The following is an 18,007-nucleotide window of genomic DNA, read 5'->3' on the forward strand; positions in this document are numbered from 1 at the left end:
TTTTCTATTGGGATATCCAAATGTTCCAGCATAATTTATTGAAAAATCCCTCCTTTCTCCACTGCTTTTTTTCAGCTCTGTTAAATGATTGACATGCAATTTAATCAGCTTATTGATTTCTACAAAGGTCTTGCTGGGATTTTGACTGGCTTGCTTTGAATATATAGAGCAATTTGGGGGATAACTGACATCTTAATAATACTGAGTTTTTCAATCAATGAACACAGTATCTCAATTTATTAGGTATACATTCATCTCTTTTGTGATTATTTTATAGTTTCAGCATGCATATCTTGTACATATTTTGTTAGGCATTAAGTATTTCATGTTTTTTATGCTGCTGTAAATGGTACTATTTTTTAAAATTTATTAAGGTTGCAGGAAATTTTATTGCTGGAAATTTTGGTTTACAACAATTGATCTTTTTTGCATCTTTACTTTAACTCTGTGACCTTGAAGCCACACAACTCAGTTTGGGACTTGACCCACTGTCTTTTAATAAAAATCACACACCTGGTCTCAGGACCTACTGAAGTTTAGGTTCTTTATGTCTCTGCGCGGAAGGAATTCAGCGAGAGGTGAAGTAGATTTATTGAGAGAAATACACACTCCACAGAGAGAGTATGGGCCATCTCAGCAGGCGAGAGGCCCTGAAATATGGGGTGGTTAGTTTTTATGGGCTGGGTAATTTCATAGGCTAATGACTGGGAGGATTATTTCAACTATCTTGGTGTGGGGATTTCCAGGAGTTGGGCCACTGCTCACTTTTTGGCCTTTTAGGGTTAGCCTTGGAACTGTCATGGCACCTGTGGGTGTGTCATTAGCATATGGCAGTGTGTTATAATGAGCGTATAATGAGACTCAAGGTTTACGGGAAGTTGAATCTTCTGCTATCTTGGACCTAGTTGGAGTTTTTTTTTTTTTCTTTTTTTCTTCCTTCCCACTCTGTGAGGCATGTGCAATCTTAGCTCCCCCACCAGGGGTCGAACCCGTGCCCCCTGCAATGGGGGCATAGAGTCTCAACCACTGGCCGGTCAGGGAAGTCCAGACCTAGTTGGTTCTAACCAGTTTATGTCGTATCCTCAACAGCTGTCATTCCTTTGAAGGTTGTACCCTGGCCCCTTCCCTCCTGTTTCAACCTTGGTAAGCTCACTTGTTAGTTCTAGAAGTTCTGTAGATTCTTTGGGATTCTTTTTTTTTTTGCGGTACGTGGACCTCTCACTGTTGTGGCCTCTCCCGCCGCGGAGCACAGGCTCCGGACGCGCAGGCTCAGCGGCCATGGCTCACGGGCCCAGCCGCTCCGCAGCATGTGGGATCTTCCCAGACCAGGGTACGAACCCGCGTCCCCTGCATCGGCAGGCGGACTCTCAACCACTGCGCCACCAGGGAAGCCCTGGGATTTTTTTTGTGTAGACAATCATGTCCTCTGCAAATAGTAACCGTTTTATTTCTTTATTTCCAATCTCTATGCCTTTTATTTCTTTTTCTGGCCTTCTTGCACTTGCTAGGACTCCCAGGAGGATGTTGAAAAGTAGTGGGAAGAGCGGACATACCTGCTTTGTTGCCAACTTTACAGGGAAGGCGTTCTCTCACCATTAAGTATGTTTTCAGCAGCAAGGAGATAATCACATCAAATATAGTCAATATAGGTACTGCAACAAAACATTAGGTTAACTTTACATTTTTTGTCAGCCAAGGCAAAAATGACCGTGCATGATACTTAAGTTCCACTATAACTTCAATTGCAATGTGATATGAAAACATCTATGATTTCTATTGTTGACAAAGTCGCAAGGCACTGCTGATACTACTGTGGTTTTTGCCAACATATAATTGAAGGAAATGCTAAGTTTCAGCTAGAGGTTAGCTTAAACAAGGATAAGCTTTTTCTCTAGGTCCGTGGTTAAAAACGTGCGCCAGCGGAAGAAAGCCAGAGTCCACAGAGAGGAGCGTTCTGGCTTCCTAGAGAGGAAGCTCGTGAAACTTGGGCGTCGCAGCCGACGTAGTGACGCACTTCCGGTCACGCCGCACATTGCACCTTTCATGAGGTGAGTGTTGGGGGTTTGTGGCCCGGGCCACGCTCTTTACTCCCCTGGAGGAGGCTGTCCCCTTAGTCCCTGATGCCGAGGAGGAGGGAGTCGGGCGGCGCCACCGGATCCGGGGAGCGGGGGCGCCCGCCGGGCAGTCCAGCCCGCCCTGGCGCCTTTTCCCCAGCCCGCTGCGGCTGCCTTAGGAAATGGAGGCTGGGTATGGAAAGGAGACGCCCTTTGACCCGACACAGCCACAACCTCCCCTGGTCCAACAACTACTTACGGAGCAGCTAAATGCCAGCTGCTCTTGTAGGTTCCCAGGATATAGCTGCGAATGAGACGGCCGTGAGCCCCTCCCCCAGGGAGCTTTCAGTTTAATGGAAAGCCTCCTGTTAATCCAGTGCGATCGTTTCACTCCACCTGCTCTGAACCCTGTAGCCGCGGTCTGTTGCTTTTAGGATGAAGACGAAGTCCTTGACGTGCAGAGGCCATGGGGGACTTGGCCTCTTGCCACTTCACCTTCGTGTTCAGCACACTTCCCTTGGCTCTGCTACAGTCTTCTTGGACTTTCATATCGGGAACATGTTTTTGCACATGCTGTTACTTTCGGAAAGATTTTTCTTTCAACCTAGTTAATTCCTATTCTTAAGCCTCCCCATCTAGGATAAATTCTCCCTGGCACTAATCACGATTGTGGTCTTAAAGCTAACTATTAGAATCTTTGATTTCTTTAGTCTAAGCTCCGTGATGGAAGAGATCAAACCTTTCTCTCTCCACTGTTATCTCCTGTGTCTCATGCTTGGCCTGGAATGAAATAAATATGTGATAAATGTTTGTGGGATGAAGAAAACATACATCAGTGTATTATCTCAAACTGGGAGAGGTGGTATACAAGAGAGGGAATACTGTGCTAGTGGAGTGTGTAACCCGGGGCCCCCGACCTGATCTGTGGAGACAGGCGTGATCTGAAGGGTGAGCAGGCACTTAACGTAGATGAAGAGAGGTCAGGCTGCTGGAGAGTATTGCACACACAGACTGTCAGTTCCAAAGGTTCTAAGGTTGGAGAAGAGTGGTTCATGCAGAGGAACAGTAGGTACAAAGATCCTGAATTAGCATAGTAGATTAACTGAAAGAAGATGAGGCTAGCAGGAAATTGCAGCAGGCAATGAGTTTTGGAAGATGCTGGCTTTTTGGTAGAATATGACTGGTTAACAAGAATACAAAGTGTCTGTAGGGGATGATATAATTAAAGTAATAACTCAGACCTTTTGGCATGTTTTGTGGCCTCTTCAGGGTCCTTTGCTAATTTGTTTCTGGTTATTACTGGGTGTAGAGTGGGGTGATGATCAAAAAAGATGCCTGCCCCAAGGTCCAAGAAAAGGAAACCTTACTCTAAAATTCTTTTTCTGATTTTGGGGGAGCTACTTTTACCTATTTTTCCATATTAACCTTAGAAGCACTTTATCAAGTTCTAAAAAAAAAAAATATCCTGTTGGAATTACTATTGGAAGCACTTGGATGTAGTTATTAAACGCTTGGCTTCTGGAATCTGGCTTATCTGGTTTGGGAATCCAAGTTCATTCATCCACTGGGTGACTGACCTTGGTAGAGAAAATTATTGTCTTAGACTTGTTTTCTTATTTGGAAAAAAGAAAAGGTTCAAAGGATTATTATGGAGATTGAATGAGGGAATATGTATTTTTCCTCCAGAAACACGTTTCTATTTTTTTTTTACTTTTTATGTTTCTCAGTAAACTTTTATTTTAAAAAATGAAGGTCTGGATTTCCTCTTTTTAGGGTTTGCTCTGAGTTTTCTGGTGTCTTTTGCTTGTTTTGCTCTTTGTGTATTCACGTTCCCCTCTACTCATGTCTTAGGACAGGCAGCGTTGCATGATGTTGGTGAGTACAGCCTGTGGTGCTGAGGGCAAGTTACTTACCTTTCAAATTCTCAGTTTCCTCAGAATTCAAACTTCATGGCATAGTGTGGATTAAAAGAGGAAATATTCTCTTACCAAGTGGCGTTTAGTAAATGATTGCTACTGTTACCGGCAAGTTTGTTGTTTTAAAGGAGAGCCTTTGTCTGGGTTGGGCTCACTCTTGTCTCTCTTTGCTTCTTCCCTCAGCCCCTGCCCTTCATTGAGAGGAAGCCCAGGTGATGGCTGTCATGCCCCTGAGAGCCTGGCACCAGGTGAGCTGTGATTCCCTCAGGTCAGCCTTGGAGAGATCTGATTTGAAGGAAATGGGGGATGAGAGAGATGATTCTGGCAAAAGTCTTAGAGCCAAAGCAGTAGGAAGACCCTTGTTGATTCTCTTCAGTAGGACTGGATGCCAGGGAAAGCTGATGATGAGGGATTGAACAGCCAGAAGCCCAGCAAGTGATTGCTGGAGAGAGTGTCCTTGGCAGCAGAAGCCTAGGCTCCTGTACTCTGAGGATCTCTGTTGAGCTAGATGGTTCCCAGGTTCGGTGGTTCCTCCTACAGAGGGACCTGTGAGAATGAAGGACTCAAGCTGGTGCTGTAGGTATTGATTACACAGTGAGAGTAATCGAGATTAGCAAGGTCACAAGGTTCTTGGGAAGTAGGGGCAGAGCGATGGCAGGAAGAAGACAAGAAAAAGTGGGCTTGTCCCATTTATTAAAGAAGTTGAGGGCTTCCCTGGTGGCGCAGTGGTTGAGAGTCCGCCTGCCCATGCAGGGGACACGGGTTCGTGGCCCGGTCCGGGAAGATCCCACATGCCGCGGAGCGGCTGGGCCTGTGAGCCATGGCCGCTGAGCCTGCGCGTCCGGAGCCTGTGCTCTGTAACGGGAGGGGCCACAACAGTGAAAGGCCAGCGTATCGCAAAAAAAAAAAAGAAGAAGTTGCCTTCAGAATCAGAGAAAATATATTTTCCTTGAGGTCAGTGCTGTTGGCTAATCAAGGCAGGGAGCTATAATAGGAATAATCTGCACTAGGACAGAACACCTGAGGTGAGGGATCTCATAAAGCCTCAGTGGCTTTGTGGCCTTGAGCCAGTCACTTAACCTCTTTGCACCTTAACTTCATCTGTGAGGTGAACATTAAGTATCTTAAATTTGTGGGACAGGGAAATTGATTTCTTGAGTTGATTTTACTTTTTGAAACTGATGAGTTGCTGGGTATTCCTTAACCATTTCCTTCTTCCTGGGACTTATTTATCCAGTAACTTATCATCTATGAACTATATCCTAAGTCCCAATCCTGGATTTCTGGTATCTGGCAGGTCCTTCTGCCTACTGCCTCACCAAGACAGTTATCTTTCTTGTTGCTCCCGTCCTCTTCTGATCTTCTGTAAGTTGTTAGTGAGTTACTGGTATCACCATGTCGCAATCCTGACCACTCAGTTTCTAGGTTGCTGAGTAATTGTTGACTCTCTTCTTCCTTGATACCACTTTCAGAGAGTTACCAAGTCTCATTGCTTCTGCCTACTATCTCTTCCACTTGTCCCATCTTTTATATTGCCCTCATTCAGGGTTTGTCATTCCTTTTCTGGGATTTTGTTTGCAGAGTTTCCCAGATAGTTTCTCTGTGTACAGTCTTGTGCTTTCCCATCTCCAACTGTTACCTGATAGAGCTTGGTTTCCTGAGCTCGGATTTTATCCTGTAGTCCAGGGTTCTCAGACTTTGGTGTGCGTCAGAATCACCTGGAGGGCTTATGGAAGAACAAATTGCTTTTGGATTGGGGCCTGTGAATTTGCCTTTGCAACAAGTTCCTATGTGATCCTGCTGCTGCTCTGGGGAACCACACTTGGAGAACCACTGTTGTAGTTAGTGGTGACTTATTCAAGGAAGTCATTCAGTTGACAGAGTCAGTTTGTCATTTTAAGTTGTTGATTGTATGGCTGGCTGAGGATGGATTCAGAACAGGACAGGCCTGGAATTGGAGTTAAGTATCCCCAGCCCATACTACTGTACTGATTGTACCATAGTGAAGAGGAGTCAGATTCAGGAAACATATAGACAATAAAATTGGCAGGATTTGATTACTGACTATTTATCGGAAATGAGTAGTGACTAGGGCAAGTTAGTCTAGTATGAATTTCAATTTTCTAACTTAGGAGACTGGGATGAAATTCGCGCTGTTAAATGAGAAGCAACACTGTCACTCACTGTGCCAGTTAGTTATGTGAATTGAAAATAGAGTCAGTTTGGCAGGGGGCAGGAAGGGGGGATGTGTTTGGTGCTAGATGGGTCAGATGTGTTAGGTCCCCCAGGGAGTCTGAGGCAGTGCTGGGGAGATCTGCAGAATCAGTTGAGGTGTTGGAAGGTGGCAGGATATTCACTGTGCATTCAGGTAACCAGGTTTGATACCAAAGTCTGGGGAATGAATAAGAGTTTTATAAACCAGATCCTGAGCTCTCTGGGAAGGTAGAGTTGGGACCATCAGGGAAGGGAAAGGGTGACTATTAAAAAAGCATGAGCCTTAGTTGGCAGAAACAATTACAGATTGTCTTGGAGGTATAAAGAAAAGCAGTTAAAAGAACTACCCAGCAGCAATTTGATTCCAGAAGCATCTTCTCCCAGGAAAACGCATCAGGAAGCAGAATAGACTGCCCCCGGCAGCACTGAGCTGTCTCTACTGGACATTCTTGAGCACAGGCTGTACAACCCCTTCTTCAAGCAACAGATGAGGGTTGGATGAGACCAGTCATCAAGGCAAAAATGTGACTCTGTTCCTGTCATGTGGACTTGAGGTTTAGGGTAGAATGAGCACGTGTGGGGAACAGATGGATGGACTGGGCACTTGGGGCAGTGAAGGGGGAACAGGTCAGTCCTGAGATGCGACCTCTGAGTGGTGTCTGGAGAGACTGAAGCTAATTGTTTCCTTGTAGTTGCAACAATAAAAGACAAAGTTTTATAAAATCACAGAGATTTTGCTCTAGGAATATTAATTAATGGGAGACTTTCCAGGGTTTTCAAAATGTGTCGTGTTTTATGACACTAAATTTTGTGTTCAAATGGAAACTCTTCTGGTGGTGAGAGAAGTTCCAGATTTTTGGTGGTAGCAATAGTCATTTAACACTCATTTCTTTCACATTTTCTCATTACTCATCCTTAATAAGACCCCTCCCTCATACTGTCCCCTGTACCCCACACTCTGGCCCTGAGCCATAGAATTGGCTCTGGGGCAGCAGGAACCTCTTGTTTTAGGAGGTGGTGACCTTTGAGGACGTGGCTGTATACTTCACCCAGACAGAATGGGCTGGCCTTTCTCCTGCACAGAGGGCCCTGTACAGAAGTGTGATGCTGGAGATTTATGGGAACTTGACGTCTCTGGGTAAGGCCACTTTTCTCCTGGGACTCAGATCTATGCTTTCCCATTTCCTTCCTTTTTTCCTCCTTATCAGCCGGAGGTGTGGTGTGGAAAGGGAGGAGTCATCTCTTGTATCCTTTACTGATGGTTCTGGGACTGAGACCAAATGACCCACTTGAGAGCTTGCTGGGTAGGGACAAGTCTTGGGTCAGTTTGGTCTCAATATAGGGAATTGCTGTTGCCTGGTGAGAGTATGATCTGTCCTCCCAGGGGCTCTGCACAGTAAGGAATAAGTAGCATCCATTGCCAGATAAGTTCTCAGCTTGTTGCTGTCTCCCCGTAGTCTAGGGAAGGGTATGACCCCTTCCCTGTGTTTGCATATGTCCTGCAGGGTCACTAACTTACGTACTCTTACGTGTTGTTTTAGGAAGAGGTCACAAATGCTCAGTTTCCACTTGAGCAAAAATCTTGGCTTTTCCCAGTCCTGAGCCCTATTCTGTGGATCTCTTTTATTATCACTGAGACTCCTGAGATTTTCCTTCTTTTGACACAGCAGACACAGGACTGAAAGGTGCCATTTTCTACCCCTTTTCAGGATACCCAGTTCCCAAACCTGCATTGGTCTCACTTCTGGAGAGAGGGGATTTGCCTTGGGGCCTGGAGACACGGGATGATCCCCCTGCACAGGGGACCAAACACATCTGTAAAAGTAAGTGAGGCAGGTTTAGGAACAGCAGCTACAGAGCTTTACAGAGCAGTATATTTTAAAATGAACCATGCTGGGAAGGATTTAAATAAAACAGATGTTTCTCAAAATAGGTAAAATATGAAACCATTTCCACCAATTTTAATTCTTCCTAACATATGTCCAATTAACACATCTCATAATTCTCGAATCTATTGCTCCTTTCTTTTTTAATTAAAAAAATGTTTTTTATTGAAGTATAATTGACATATAACAAATTAGTTTCAGGTAGACAAATAATTATTTGATATTTGTATATGTTGCATTAATGATCACCACAAGAAGTCTAGTTAACGACCATCCCCTTACATAATTACAAATTTTTTTTTTCTTCCAGTGAGAACTTCCGATTTACTCTCAGCAACCTTCAAATATGCAGTATAGTATTGTTAACTCTAGTCACCATGCTGTACATTACATTCCCATGACTTATTTTATAACTGGAAGTTTGTACCTTTACCTGTTTCTCTCACTCCCTACCCCTGCCTCTAGCAACCACCAACCTGTTCTCTGTAACTGTGAGCTTGGTATATTTGTTTTTGTGTGTGTGGTTTCCTTTTTTTAGATTTTAGATATAAGTGAGATTATACTGTATTTGTTTTTCTTTGTCTGACTTATTTCACTTGGCGTAATGCTCTCGAGGTCCATCAACGTTATCACAAATCGCAAGATTTCCTTCTTTTTTTATGGCTGAATTAACATTCTTCTGTGTGTGTGTGTGTGTGTGTGTGTGTGTGTGTGTGTATGTATGTATCAATCACATTTTCTTTATCCATTCAGCCATCAGTGGACACTTAGCTTGCTTCAGTATCTTGGCTATTATAAATAATGCTGCAATGAACATAGGGGTGCATATATCTTTTCTAGTTAGTGTTTTCATATTCTTTGGTTAAATACCAAGTGTTTTCATTTTCTTTGGAATTCCTGGATCACATGGTAGTTCTCTTTTTAATTTTTTTTTTTTAAAGCTTCTTTATTTATTTATTTTTGGCTGTGTTGGGTCTTCGTTTCTGTTGCGAGGGCTTTCTCCAGTTGCGGGCAGCGGGGGCCACTCTTCATCGTGGTGTGCGGGCCCCTCACTGCCGTGGCCTCTCTTGTTGCAGAGTACAAGCTCCAGACGTGCAGGCTTAGTAGTTGTGGCTCACGGGCCTAGTTGCTCTGCGGCATGTGGGATCCTTCCAGACCAGGGCTCGAACCCGTGTCCCCTGCATTGGCAGGCAGATTCTCAACCACTGCGCCACCAGGGAAGCCCCTCTTTTTAATTTTTTGAGGAACCTCCATACTGTTTTCCATGGTGGGTGTACCAGTTTACATTCCCATCAACATTGCACAAGGGTTCCCTTTTCTCCACATCCTTGCCAACACTTTATTTCTTGTCTTTTTGATAATAGCCATTCTAATCAGTGTGAGGTGATATCTCATTGTGGTTTTGATTTGCATTTCCCTGATGATTAGTGATGTTGAGCATCTTTTCACGTGCCTGTTGGCTGTCTGTCTTCTTTGGAAAAATGTCTGTTCAGATCTTCTTAGTTTTTTTTTTTTTTTTTTTTTTGCGGTATGCGGTCCTCTCACTGTTGTGGCCTCTCCCGTTGCGGAGCATAGGCTCCGGACACACAGGCTCAGCGGCCATGGCTCACGGGCCTAGCCACTCCGCAGCATGTGGGATCTTCCCAGACTGGGGCATGAACCCGTGTCCCCTGCATCGGCAGGTGGACTCTCAACCACTGCACCACCAGGGAAGCCTCTTCTTATTTTTTAATTGAATTGTTTGGGGGTTTTTTGCTATTGAGTTGTATGACTTCTTTATACATTTTGGATATTAACCCCTAATCAGATATATGGTTTGCAAATATTTTCTCCTGTTCATAGGTTGCCTTTTCATTTTGTTGGTTTCCTTTGCCTTGCAGAAGCTTTTTAGTTAAATGTAGTCCCACTTGTTTATTTTTGCTTTTGTTGCTTTTGCTTTTTCTGTCAGGTTCAAAAGATCATCTCCTAGACCTATGTCAGGAGATTAATACTGCCTATGTTTTCTTCTAGGAGTTTCATGGTTTCAGGTCTTACTTATGTTCAAGTCTTTAATCCATTTTGAGTTAACTTTTGTGTCCATTGCTCCTTTCTGAGTTTCATCATTGCCTGTCTCAGAGGCCTTCTTTCCTTGGATGGGATAGATTTATTCAGGAGCAGTTTTTGAGCACTTGCCATGTGCCAAGCTTTGATTTAGAAGCTCTGGAGGATATAAGTTATGGAAACAGATGTTTAGAGCTGCAAAATGTGTGTCAAGTGCTGTTGTTGATATATAGGCAGTGGGCTGTGAAGCATAGCGGGAGGAGAGGTTAGAGTAATTTCAGTTTAGAAGCTCAGGTGATGCTCCTTCAGTGGCAGGGCCATTTGTTCTGAGTTCAACAGATAAGAATGGGTTGCAGATGGGAAAAAAAGGAAGGTAGTCTGACTGGAGGAAGGGAATAGAAGATCCACTTCAATTTCTGGCATAATATAATATCTGACAGAGACTAGTATCTGAAATATATAAACAACTTTCCATCTCAACTGTTCTCTGCTTTTGAATATTTGGCACTTTCATTTTATTAGTCTTGTCTCAATAGCAGGCTGATGTTGGGAGTTTTAGTAATCTCTAAAATCTCTATCCAGTAGTCCCCCCTTATCTGTGGGGCATACATTCTAAGACCCCCAGTGGGTGCCTGAAACTGTGGATAATACTGAACCCTATGTAGTTGTTCCTGGGTATCTGTCGGGGATTGGCTCCAGAACCCCTGTGGATACCAAAATCTGCAGATGCTCAAGTCTCATACATAAAATGGCATAGTACAGTAGGCCTCCTGTAACTGCGGGTTCTTCATTCGTGGTTACAGAGGACTGACTGTGTATATGCCATGTCTTTTTCTATACATACATACCTATGATAAAGTTTAATTTATAAATTAGGCACAGTAAGAGAATATCTAAATTGCCAGCATCACTCCTCTTGCACTTTGGGGCCATTATGAAGTAAAATAGGGGTTACTTAAACACAAGCACTGCAATACCGCAATGGTCAATCTGATAACTGAATCAGCTACTTAGTAATAGGCAGGTAGCATATACAGAGGGATGATTTACATCTGATCACAGTGGGATGGCTCTAGTTTTCATCATGCTACTCAGAACAGTGCACAATTTAAAACTGAAGAATCGTTATTTCTGGAATTTTCCATTTAATATTTTCAGACCATGGTTGACAAGGAAACAAAAACTAGAGAAAGGGAAACTGCAGATAAGGGGGGATGACAATAATTTTCAGTGTTCTTTTGTTTTCTAGTATAATCCTCAGGTGGCATTTTTGTTTTCTGTTTGTTATGTCAGATGCTGGGACCAACACTGACAATGAGTTAACACCAACATGGGGAGTTTCTGAAGAAAGAGATATGATGATGTCACATGGGCCACAGAAGAATGTTCTTAAGAGAAACAGCTTCCTAGAAGCATGTGAACTGGAGAAGCACCAGGAAATCCCCACAGTGAAAAACATTAGAGGAAAGGTTCCAAGAATCCACTATAATAGGAAACCCTTCAGATGTGAGGAATGTGGGAAATGCTTCAGCTATTTTTCTTACTATGTTAGACACCAGAGAATCCACACTGGGGAGAAACCCTTTGAGTGTAATGAGTGTGGAAAAGCCTTTAATGGCAATTCTTCATTAATTCGACATCAGAGAATCCACACTGGAGAGAAACCCTATCAGTGTGAAGAGTGTGGGAGGGCCTTTAATGATAACGCAAATCTGATCAGGCATCAGAGAATCCACAGTGGGGACAGACCCTATCTCTGCAAGGAGTGTGGAAATGGTTTCACCAGTAGTTCTGAGTTTGTTATACACCAGAGGATTCACACTGGGGAGAAACCCTATGAGTGTAATGAGTGTGGAAAAGCTTTTGTTGGTAACTCACCACTGCTGCGACATCAGAAAATCCACACTGGAGAGAAACCTTATGAGTGTAATGAGTGTGGCAAAAGCTTCGGACGGACTTCTCATCTTAGTCAGCATCAGCGTATTCACACAGGGGAAAAGCCTTATTCTTGTAAAATATGTGGGCAAGCCTTCAATTTTCATACAAAACTAAATCGGCACCAGCGCGTCCACAGTGAGGTGAAACCCTTTGACTGTGTAGATTGTGGAAAAGCCTTTAGTGCTCAGGATCAATTAAAAAGGCATCTAAGAATCCATATTCAGGAGACTTCCTATGTGTGTGATGAGTGTGGAATAGTCTTTACTAGCAAAAGAAATCTGCTTCAGCATCAAAGAGTCCATACTAGAGAGAAAACCTGTGAATATGTCAAGTATGAAAAAACCTTTAGGACTTCTTCCCAGCTAGATCATATCCACCCTGGAGAGAAGCCAGTGCTGGATGTTGGATGTTTTGGCCTCCCAGAATTTTTTACCCCCTTTTACTGGTAATAGTACACTAAATTTCCTTTTGGATTCTGTCTTCCACTCAGGGGTAGAATTTGTGACACAGCCCCAGCTCAGCTGCAGGTTCCTTCCCTCAAGCTATAGCTGTTGGTTCAGATGTCAGTAGATAACCCAAGATAGTCCAGTTAGAATCCCAGACTTGGCAAGAGTTAATAACCTTGTAAATGGTGAGTGTGGCCCTGGCACAACAACCAGATGGCAGACTGTGGCCTGGCAATCCTTTCGCCTTCCAGCTGTTAACAAACTTTTGACATTCCTACTCATTAAGATCTTAATTACTCATACTCGTTAAGCAGCTGGGCCTCCTAATGGGCAGTTTCACAGTGGCTGAATGGTGTTGGAGAGCCACGTGCACCCATGTGGACTTTGGAAAGCCTGCCAATTATGAATTCCATGGTACTGAATAATCCTCGAACCTCCCAGTACTTCACTGAACAAGAATTTCCTGCCACCCTTAGCATTTGGTGTCTGCTCTTTGTCGTGGAGAGAGGAGACTGGAAAAATGAGCAATGTTTGTTCTTTGGGAGTGGTTGATTAATGTGGCTGGGGGACAGGCATGAATTCTGGGCTACCACCCCCCCAGGAACAAGAGTGAGGTCTGTGTGCCTTCCTAGGGCACATGAGCTATGCAAGGACCTGATGCCCAAGGCAGGAGCCTCGGCATTCTAAGCCATGAGTTTTCAAGGAAGCCTACTGAAGGAGAAACCATTCCCAGTATGGACTTTAAGCTTGTGTCATTTTGGAGTTGCTGGATGCAATGAGAGAAACTGTGCCTGTGAATGGGACCACAAGGCACTCAGCAGGCTGATGGTCGGAGAGGGACCAGGTCACACTACAAGCATGTGAGCCCTTGGACCTGACACCTCTGAACCCAGTTTTCAACTTGTCTCTTGTAAGGATTAATTTCTGTCATTTAAAATATTTATTTTACTTGAGTAAGCATGTCTAGTCCCTTGTAATCAAATAGGTCCTGACACATCAGGATCATTTTTTAAATTTTATTTATTTACTTTTGGCTGCGTTAGGTCTTCATTGTTACGTGCAGGCTTTCTTTAGTTGCGGTGAGTGAGGGCTGCTCTTCATTGTGGTGCATGAACTTACTGCAATGGCTTCTCGTTGCGGAGCACAGGCTCTAGGCGTGCGGGCTTCAGTAGTTGTGGCACTCGGGCTTCAGTAGTTGTGGCTTGCAGGCTCTAGAGCGCAGGCTCAGTAGTTGTGGCACATGGGCTTAGTTGCTCCACAGCATGTGGGATCTTCCCAGACCAGGGCTCGAACCCGTGTCTCCTGCATTGGCAGGCAGATTCATAACCACTGCGCTACCAGGGAAGCCCACATCAGGATCATTGATTCCTGAGACTCCCTCTGGCATGGTGTCCTCATTGGGCGGGGCATGTCTGGGGAAGATAAAGACACTGGGTGGGGTCAGATTTAAGGGGAGCTGCCAAACAACTCTGTCCCTGTTTCCTCTGTGTCCCAGGAGGGGAAATCCCAGAACACGGAGAGAACTAGCAAGGAGAAAGGGTCAGAGGATGGTTAATTGGTCTGCTTGTATTTTCCATATAAAATGGGGGTGTTTTTCATCTGTTGGAATCATCCAGAACATCTGCCAGGAACTCCTGACAGTCTATATACTTATTGGACTCCTACACTAAAATAATCCATGAAAATCTATCAACTTATTTTACCTGTAACAACTGGCAATTCTTTAAGGGCAAATATCTTCAGACTTCCAACAGAGTCAGTTGCATTTATTGGCAGGCACCTTTTATCAACCTCATTGCTTTTTTGTTTTTAAAAGCCCCTCTTTCTCTTCCCCAGAAATTCTTTTGTTAAAGCAGGAAGGTAGCTAGATGTGAGCAGAGAAAGGGGGGGGAGGGCATGGGCCAGATGGCAGGAAACCATGCGTCTTGTAAAAGGCGGGGGTGGGGTGGGGTCCTTGGAACCTCCAAACTGGCAGGAAACCATACATTTTGGGATAAGTGTCCTGGAGGCAAAGAAAGGTAGGAAAAGGCGGGAATCTGGTGTCCAAATGTAACCTTTTGCTCATTATGCTCTCATTACAATAAAATTAGCCTTGCAGATAAGAAGTACCCATCATGCACAGAAGCCATGACACTTCTGATCAAGGCTAAATAAGGACAAAAATTCCTCCTCCCCCGGGGAAGGTGGCGCTGGGGTGAAAATCAGGGAATATGACCCCCAAATCCCTCCCTCCCCAATGAACATTACAGCCCATGTAACCGGCTTGCCAAAAAGACTCAGGGCAGCTTACTCACCTGAGCCTGCCCGCTCTCCCCAAGAGCGTACTATAGCTTAAATAAATCCTCACTTTACTTTCTTGACCTCCGTGTCTCATCTCAATTCTGCCTGGGATGAGGCAAGAACCTTTCACTTTCAGGGTTACCTGAATCTGTGTCTCCCAAACAGCAATTCTTAAAGACCCCAAATAAATTCTTTTCCTGTTTGTTGTCTCCTGCATTGTGTTATTTTGTTTTTGGTTGACACACTTAGCAATATATACATAGAGTCATCTTTGTCTTTGCTTGGGCTTGTGGTTCATTTCTTTCTATTGTTAAATTGTATTCCATTGCATATATAGGAGAGGAAAAATAAATTTTCCTCCACCCTTCTTTGTTCTTGGTTCAGATCCCACCCTGTAACGACCTCATAAAAAGCAACTCTAATGCGTTTATATTGTTCCATGTTCGCAGTTTTGAAAAAAAATTAATCAGCCTAAAATAATTCTTATATCAAACAGGCATATTTGGGGTCCATATGCTCTTACCCTTGACATGTAGGTGCCCCAATAATCTTATGCGTTCATCTACAGAAGAACATCCTAATATCTTTAAGCTTTTAGCCATTATGAATAGAACTTGTGTATAATTTTATGGTAGTTTTTGTTTGAACACAGTTTTTCAAAGCAATTGTCTAAATACTAGAGGTCTGATTTTTCTATCCTATGCTAAGACTTTTTTAGTTTTGGAAAAAACTGCCAAACTGTCTTCCAGAGTGATTGTACCTGTACTCCACCAGCAGAGAAGGAAAGTTCCTGTTGTTCTTCCCCCAGTTGATATTGTCATTTTTTGGAGTTAGCAGTTCAAATAGGTGTGCAGTGCTAGCTCATTGTTGTTTTAATTTGTGTTTCCCTAATGGTATATGAAGTTGAGTATATTCTTGTATGCCTGTTTACACTCTGTATATCTTCTTTGGCCAGGAGTCTGTTCCGATCTTTGCCCATTTTTAATGAGGTTTTTTGTTCTAGGGTTCTTGGGAAAATTTGATTATAAATCCTTTATTAGCTATGTGCTTGGCAAATATTTTTCTCTCAATTTGTGGTTTTTCTAATTTTATAAAATCCACATTATTAACTTTTTTCTTGTTGATAGGCTTTTGGTGGTGTATGTTAAGTCATCTCCACACCCAAGGTCATGTAGGTTTTTTTTCCGTTTTCTTCTAGAATTTTTATAGTTTTTTAATTTAAGTTTGTGGACAATTTTGGGTGAGTTTGGGTATAAGTTGTAAAGTTTATGTCTATATTCATTTCATTCCATGTTTTCTAATTAATTACTTGGAGAGTAGTGTCTAGTTTTCCCAATACCATTTTCTCAGGGGACTGTCCTTTCCCTGTTGTATGTTCTTGGCCCTACTGTCATGAATTAACTAACCACACATATGTGGGTTTATTGCTGGGCTCTCTATTCTGTTCCTTTATTCCATGTATCTGTGTTTGTGACAGTTCCACACTGTTTTGGTTACCTTAGTTCCGTGATACAGTTTGAAGTCAGAGGGGGAGATGCCTCCAACTGTTTACTTTTTTCTCAGAATCCCTTTGGCCATTCAGGATCCTTTGTGGTTCCATACAAATATTATTATTTCTGGTTTTATGAAAAATGCCATTGGAAATTTAATCAAGATTGCATTGAATCTGTAGATGGCTTTGGGTAGAATGGACATTTTAGTAATAGTAATTCTTCCAATCCATGAGCACAGAATATTTTTCTATTTATTTGTGTCTTCCATTTTTAAAATCAGTGCTTGATAGTTTTCTGAGTACAGGCCTCTCATGTCCTTGGTTAATTTATTCGTAGGTATTTTGTTCTTTCTGATGAAGTTATAAACGGGATTTTCGTAATGTCTCTTTCTAGTGGTTCATTATTAGTGCATAGAAACTTAACTGATTTTTGTGTATTGATTTTATAGTCTGCAACTTCACTAAATTTTATTCCAACAGTTTTTTTTTGTGGAGTGATGTGGAAAGTTGTAATTCTAAAATCCCACTGTTTCTACTGTATCCCAGGTCATCCATAACACCCAAGACATGGTGGCTCCTAGTGTAATCTTCTTACGGTGTCTCTTAATAACATGTGGACTCCTACAAGGCCAATTAACATCACAGCTTTCGTTGAACTGGATCTGGGTAAGTCTTGGCATTTATGACGAAGTTTGATGTGTTCTGTTTTTCTGGCATGGTATTTTTTTCTAGAATATATATATATATATTTTTTGTTAGTTTCTGCTTTATAACAAAGTGAATCAGCTATACATATACATATGTTCCCATATGTCTTCCCTCTTGCGTCTCCCTCCCTCCCACTCTCCCCATCCCACCCCTCCAGGCTGTCACAAAGCACCAAGCTAGTATCCCTGTGCCTTGCAGCTGCTTCCCCCTAGCTATCTACCTTACTACGTTTGTTAGTGTGTATATGTCCATGACTCTCTCTCGCCCTGTCAAAACTCACCCTTCCCCCTCCCCATATCCTCAAGTCCGTTCTCAAGTAGGTCTGCGTCTTTATTTCTGTCTTACCCCTAGGTTCTTCATGACATTTTTTTTCCCTTAAATTCCATATATATGTGTTAGCATACGGTATTTGTCTTTTTCTTTCTGACTTACTTCACTCTGTATGACAGACTCTAGGTCTATCCATCTCATTACAAATAGCTCAATTTCATTTCTTTTTAAGGCTGAGTAATATTCCATTGTGTATATGTGCCACATCTTCTTTATCCATTCATCCGATGATGGGCGCTTAGGTTGTTTCCATCTCCGGGCTATTGTAAATAGAGCTGCAATGAACATTTTGGTACATGACTCTTTTTGAATTTTGGTTTTCTCAGGGTATGTGCCCAGTTCTGGCATGGTATTGACATGGTTGTTTTGAAAAGTAATTTCTAGTAATTTCACACATACAGAAAATTTTCCACAAAGGTAAAAAGTATTCACATTTGCCACTTCACACAAAATACTCCAGTGTGTTTTACCCAAAACAGGGATACTCTCCCTGAGAACCAGCACATAAGCCCCAAATCAAGAAATTATATGGTACCCACATTATAATTTAATCCACAAGCCCAGTTTAACTTTCACCAGCTGTCCAAATGTTTGAAAGTATCTTTTTCCATTCTGATCTGGTTTTCTTTTTTTTGGAATGATTACTTAGATTTTCCCTTATTTTTATAACCTGTGATCTGGGTGGCCTTTTCTGTATGGCTTT

At 42.8% G+C, this 18,007-nt stretch overlaps 1 protein-coding gene across 1 annotated transcript; it reads left to right on the forward strand.

The window, feature by feature from the left end:
* The first annotated feature begins 4,185 nt into the window (after positions 1–4,185).
* Positions 4,186–12,497, forward strand: ZNF19 (zinc finger protein 19). Its single transcript, XM_065898720.1, has 4 exons — positions 4,186–4,218; positions 7,196–7,322; positions 7,894–8,007; positions 11,404–12,497. The coding sequence occupies exons 1-4, from the start codon at positions 4,186–4,188 to the stop codon at positions 12,495–12,497; spliced, it is 1,368 nt and encodes a 455-aa protein (XP_065754792.1).
* The last annotated feature ends 5,510 nt before the right edge of the window (positions 12,498–18,007 follow it).

Source organism: Phocoena phocoena, chromosome 20, assembly GCF_963924675.1.
Source record: "Phocoena phocoena chromosome 20, mPhoPho1.1, whole genome shotgun sequence".
NCBI lineage: Eukaryota > Metazoa > Chordata > Mammalia > Artiodactyla > Phocoenidae > Phocoena > Phocoena phocoena.